The 6295-nt window shown below is 40.2% G+C and overlaps 1 protein-coding gene across 1 annotated transcript; it reads right to left on the bottom strand.

Moving 5' to 3' along the window:
- Nucleotides 1-355: 355 nt before the first annotated feature.
- Nucleotides 356-1720, bottom strand: LOC133295474 (uncharacterized). Its single transcript, XM_061494313.1, has one exon. It carries the CDS (start codon nucleotides 1718-1720, stop codon nucleotides 356-358), a length of 1365 nt encoding a protein of 454 aa, XP_061350297.1.
- Nucleotides 1721-6295: the final 4575 nt, after the last annotated feature.

Genomic DNA, 6295 nt, shown 5'->3' with positions numbered 1-6295 from the left:
CGAACGAAATCACCTGATATTCATAGTGCCCTTATCGAGTCCTAAAAGTTTTTTTCGGAATGTCCTCCGGTTTGACCCGGATCTGATGGTATTCCGATCACAAATCTATTTAGGAAAACACTCTGGCACCTCTCAGTTGGTCCATCAAATCATCGATTCTAGGAAGCAGATACTTATTTTTCACTGTCACTTTGTTCAGTTGACGGTAATCCACACACAAACGCAGACTACCATCCTTCTTCTTTATAAGAATAGCTGGAGCACCCCATGGAGAATTACTGGGTCTAATGAATTCTTTTGACAACAGCTCTTCGATTTGCTTCTTCAGCTCCTGAAGTTCCAAAGGGGCCATGCGTTACAAGGAAATGGAAATAGGTTCAACTCCGGGAATAAGTTCAATGGGGAATTCTATTTCCCGATGAGGAGGTAATCGAGGAATTTCATCTAGGAACACCTTCTCGAATTGATTTACAATAGGAACATTCTGAATTTGGTTGTCAACTGAAGTCTCAGACTCAATCAACAATAGATAACCTTCAGCTCCCCGAAGGAGCTCTTTTTTAACTTGTAATAAAGAAATAGTAGCAAAAGGTTGAAAATTACCATCTTTCGAAGGAACTATGACTTTCCCTGCTTGACAGTCCAATGTTATTCTGTCCTCCGTCAACCAGTCCATATCGATAATCACCTCAAAATTGAACACCGGTAGAACCACTAAATTCACAGTATAAATGTTCCCTTCAAATTGCAAAATAACACCTCTGCAGATCTCTGATGCAGTACAAGATCCTCTAGTAGGAGTACTGATTTGTAACTCATAAGGTAACGGAGCTGGGGTGATGCCTATTCTCATAGCAGGGTGTTTCTCCATAAAAGAACCTGATGCTCCAGAATCAAAGATAACAGAAAGAGGATAACCGTTCAGAATTACATTACCTCGGATCAAATTCGGATACTTCTGAGCTTCATTTGCATCAAGGGTGAACACCCGACCTTGAGTAAGAGGTCGATTAAAATTTTGTGGGCAATCAGAAACAAAGTGTCCCGACTGTCCACACCCGTAGCATAAGTTGTTTCCACGTCGACAGATTCCAGGATGATTCTTCCCACATGTAGCACAAGCATTGGAACCCTGTCGTCCTGCTGATGATTGGCCAGGAGCATTATTTCTCTTGAAGTTTCCAGTCCGAGATTGAAACTGCGGACCCTTGCCTCTATTCATTCTGGTAATCTTTCTGAAGAACCGGCCCAATTTACATTCTCCTTGGGATTGCATTGGCTGCTTAGACAGATTCTTCGCTTCATTGATAATTTCTTCCGCTTGACGACTCTGATTAATTAATTCTGGTAGGGTACGATTAGCTGTAGTCAGCATGAGCTTGTGAATCTCTGGGTGCAGTCCACTTTCATATTTCTCCACTTGCCACTCTTCATCGTAGATGTTTCGATCAAAATTGGCATATTCCATCAGCTGCCCAAATTTAGCAATATATTCATTGACAGTCATATTATCCGGCCGTAGTGACAGCAGCTCAGTGTGTTTCATTCTTCTCATGGCCTTTGGGAAATACTTGTCGAGGAAAACCCGTCTGAACACCGCCCAAGTCAGATCAACATTTTGGGCTCGAAGCAAAGCCCTCGCACTGGTCCACCAAGTCGAAGCTTCACCAATCAGCTGGTATGAGGCATAGTCAGCCTTCTGAGCTTCCGGAAATCCCATACGTTCAAATATATGCTCGATCATCTGCAGCCATCAAGATTATCCCCACCTTCAAATGTAGGTGGCTAAAAGTTTCAGAAGTCATTCAACCTCCGCCTAGCAATTTCCTCAGCATTGTCCTGCATCTGGGGTTGGTTCGGATTCTGATGCCGATATTCTCTCCACTCTTAACTCATGTTCTGGACAAAAGTGGCCAACCCCCCAACGGTAGTGATAAGGTCATCAGGTGCATTACTAGATCTTCCCTGAGTAGAACCACGGGTACCTGCCATGTTTCTGCACTCACAATACCACGAAATGAGCTGATGAGACTCACTGCAAGCTATTCATGACAGCAATTCCAAGTAGGTACTCGAGTTCAAGTCAGCTAAGTTAATAATGCATCTGTCCCTATCATTGTATAATTCTAACAGTATAGTTAAAACAATTAATATATATCTCAAAATATTAAACATTTTATCATACAGCAAACAACAAATAATTTAACAGTCAAGTACAATCAGCAGACAATTCAGCAAGCAGCAAACAATTCAACAAGCAAACAGACACCATGAACCAAAACTGCTCTGATACCATTTAGTGTGACACCCTCCCCTGTATGCATCCAAGGGAGTTGTCTGCTAAGCGGATTAGAGTCGAAATGCTAACGAGTAAGTTCTGAAAATTTGGTTTTAAGCCTACTAAAATTTTTTCGTATTCAAATCTGATCTAAAAATAACCCGTGTGACATTTAGACAAAAATTACATTACTTGCTGAAACATTAATTTTTCTGACAGACCTTGCTGCCTTGTGAAAATCGTATAAAATCAAGTAATCAAAAATTCCATTGTAAAGTTTATATAATCTGAAACTAGACACGTGGGGCTTCACGTGCATATAAATTATAAGCGATTCGGAGGGCTGTAGCCCCACGAAACATAGCTCGCGAGGTGCTTGCTAAATAGTTCTGTAAACAGCATTTAAAACGTTAAAACAACAAACTGACCGTAAAACCTTAAAACAGCTGATTAAGCATGTCCCAACAGTAGTCCATGTTCCCCAAAATATTACATCAATATAATAAGGTCAGCTAGCTTCCAACAAATAAAATAGACAACAGCAGGAATTCCAAACAGCAGCAATCAATAGCAACTATCCAAAATAATAACGTCATCATATGCTTTTTCGTCCTCCTGCAATTTTATAAAAATTGAGCCCCAAGAGGGGTGAGAAAGATCCCAGTAGTGTGATAGCAAAACTAGTAATGCAACAGTACTAACCAGATACAGAATTACAAAACAGTCGCATCATCAAATAAATCCGATAAATACTAAACATAATCATAGTGCGTATATAACGCCAAAGGTGTACGTTCATAGCACTACGGTGCACGTACTACTAACAAACGCAGTGGAGATTCCATAGGGCTCCAAAGGTGAATTCCATTGGACCTATTCGAACTGAGCCACGGTTCTATTCCCTTGTACCGGAGGGATGCCTACATGATGCGTGCTCAAACGTATGCTTACTTTTCATAAATATTTTTGGTTCAGAAATAAGCATGAAATTTATGCATGTAAGTTATGTCATGGTCCGCACGCAGAACAAACAGATAAAATTATGATATGTGCGTGCATGAATAAGTAATAACAGATATCTCATGGATTTCCAATATCAGGATGCTGAACGACAAGTATTTTCCAAAATAGAATATCTAGCATATCATATCCAAGGCATAATACAGCAAACATAGAATAATATGTTAATTCAAAGCACATGAGAGCAACAATTCACAATCCCATAACTAGCTAGCAGTCACAAAAGGTAATGCCACCTAACACATACCTCGCGTGCCACAAATAAATTACCAAACAACAGCGAAATAGTCCACGGTCTTAAGGGTTTCGCGTACCTAATATACCATTGCACCAAATCAGAATTTCACATAATTTTTCCTATAACTCACAAATAATTTCGAGGCTTCTAATCTTAGTGCCTTGGTCGAATTATGTTGCTTCTAAAGCCACTTATTTTACTGTCCTTAATTTATTCCATCAACGGTTAGCAAATTTTAATTTTTTCCAAGGTTCACAATGTGTACAGGTTCGGTTTCCATGGTTCTCTTAAGGAAATAAATTTTCTGACTTCATCCAAGTTTTTCCCAAGGTTCATAATCGGTTTCGATGGTCTTCCAAAAGAATTTATTTTCTATCCTCTTATAAATTTTAAACAACATGTGCAGCAAAAATTTCTAAGGTCTCACCCTATGCAGATTCGGTTTTCTAACAGTAACAAGGTGTTCAGAATATTTCATTCACATACTAACTCCACTACTACCAAGGTGCGCTAATGGGGGCCTAAAACTTGCTGTCTATTTATTTTAATTCGTATAAAGCTTGAGGCACAATAGGGCAGAAACAAAGAGATAGGATTTGAAGAAACTAACTCCTTAAACATGCTTGCAACCCTAAACAGAGGAGAGGGAGAGGGAGTTCTAAATTAAGATTTACCTCTTGCAAACACACCAAGAACCACGAAGAGGACAAGGAGCAACACCCCAACTTCCTATGCTCCACGAAAACAGCAAGTCTAGCCCTCCTAGACGTTGACTTATGCGCACAATGGGTGGAGGATTAGCTTGAGTTAAAACCTACATGCAAGAGGACATCTTCATCAACCAAATGTGGTAAAGAGAGAGACAATGAAGAAGAGAATTTTCTATACCTCCTTGTAGGATGAGCTTCGGCCGAATAGGGAGAAGAAGAAGATGGATGCTTGGATGATGGTAGGTCACTAGGGGTCCACGATTTATAGGAAAAGAGGTGAGAGTAGTGTACAATCTTTTGTTTCTTTTGGTGTTCCTTCACTCACAGTCATGGAAGAATGAGAGGAGAGGGGTGGTGTTACGTTTATTTCTGTTACACAAGTTAAATCTTCAACCTACTTATCCTACACAATCAGCGCATGAGGGATGAAAGAATGGGGGTTTGAGGCTGATTAAAAAGAGCAACAAGGATAAGAAATACTAGACTCACTCTCTCATTTCATGCGCACAAATGGGTGCAAAGTGGGCGAGGTTTTTTCCCAATTAAAAGACATGCAAGCTGACTACAAGTTTCTCATTGGGTGCATGTAAAAGGTTGTTTCAGTTTGGATACCATAGCAAAAAAAAAAATCAGCTTCCCTTCTATTCATTCCATGCGCATCACAAGGGGTCAGGATGAGGGAGTTTGCCATGTGGGGATTCTAGTCCAATAGGAAAACATGCAGGTGGATTGCTCTCTCTTCATTGGCCGCTTGAGGAGGCAATGTGGCTGACTTGTTGTGTCCACAAAAGCAAGAAATCAGAATTTTGACATACCCTATGCGCACATGTGAGGGGGAACAAGGATGGGGTTTTGCCAAGTGGTGCATTTTGGCCAATGAGGGATTGATCATGATCCTCTTAGGGTAAGTAAAGATTAGGTACGGTGGAGGAAGGGTTTTGGGCTGATCGTAAGCCCTTCTTTAAGGCTCTAGGCTGCGGCCCTCAATGGAACAAAGGCCCAAATTTAATGTTTCGAAATTTCACTTAACACATAGGAGACCCTACTAATTTTTATTTCATATGACTACTAAATTTTAACTAACATTTTAATACGTTATGATTACATTAATCCTATTCTTTTAACTATGGTTTTGAATGCCTAAAGCATATTCCCCCACAAAATTGCAACTATAATACTTTTCCTACCCCAATTTAATTCCACCCTAAGATTATTCACATATAATACGGATTTAACACATGCTTCCATATTCCTCATAATAATGTATATATTTTCCTAATTATATGGGATGTTACAGAGAACTTGTAGTCCTCATAATAATGTATATATTTTCCTCATAATACGGCTTTAAAACATCCTTCAAACTATTCCCCTATTGTTTTTTTTTTGCTTCAAAATACACCCATACAGAGTCATATTGTGATTCAAAAAAAAGCAAGTACTTCACCTAAAGGCCTTGACTACAAAAAAATAATGGGGGTACAACTGACAGTTCATACAATTCAAAAAATTTGGTATTAAGGACCATTGTTGCCTATACAACAAAAACTGAACCCCTATACAAAAAATTGATCATCTTCATTCAAGCTGGTCTTGGTGGCCTAAACCCAGGTGTGGACATGAATTCCATAAGCCTGCTCCTTGTGCCACTGCTTGTTGCATTGACAGTTTCAGTTGACAATTGTTGTGCTGGTGGTGGGGCAGTAAGTGGTGGGTTGTTGCCCCTAATGGCTTCCTCAGCTACCTGGGACTGCCTTGAAGGTCCTCCTTGACTCAGAGGGATCTCCTCTTCATGTCTTGCTGCTATGTTGACATTAACTGCATGTGAAGGTGATGCTGCTCTCCTCCCTCTCTTGCTTGCAGCTGGTCCCTTACAGGTCTTGGCATAGTGACCAGACTGCCCACATTTAGCACACGTTGCAGCACGTGTCCTCTTTAATTTTTTGGTTTTGCTATTATGCTCGTCAGTTTGATCCTTCTTCCTATGCTTTTTGGGACGACCAATTGGCCTTTTCAGTGGTGGGGGAATGGGTTTAGGCTCAGATGATG

The sequence above is a fragment of the Gastrolobium bilobum genome, unplaced genomic scaffold (genome assembly GCF_033153095.1).
Source record: "Gastrolobium bilobum isolate Gb01-03AN ecotype WA unplaced genomic scaffold, APGP_CSIRO_Gbil_v1 utg21418, whole genome shotgun sequence".
NCBI lineage: Eukaryota > Viridiplantae > Streptophyta > Magnoliopsida > Fabales > Fabaceae > Gastrolobium > Gastrolobium bilobum.
The sequence above is the reverse complement of the archived record's forward strand: the minus strand, read 5'-3'. Positions and strand labels throughout refer to the sequence as shown.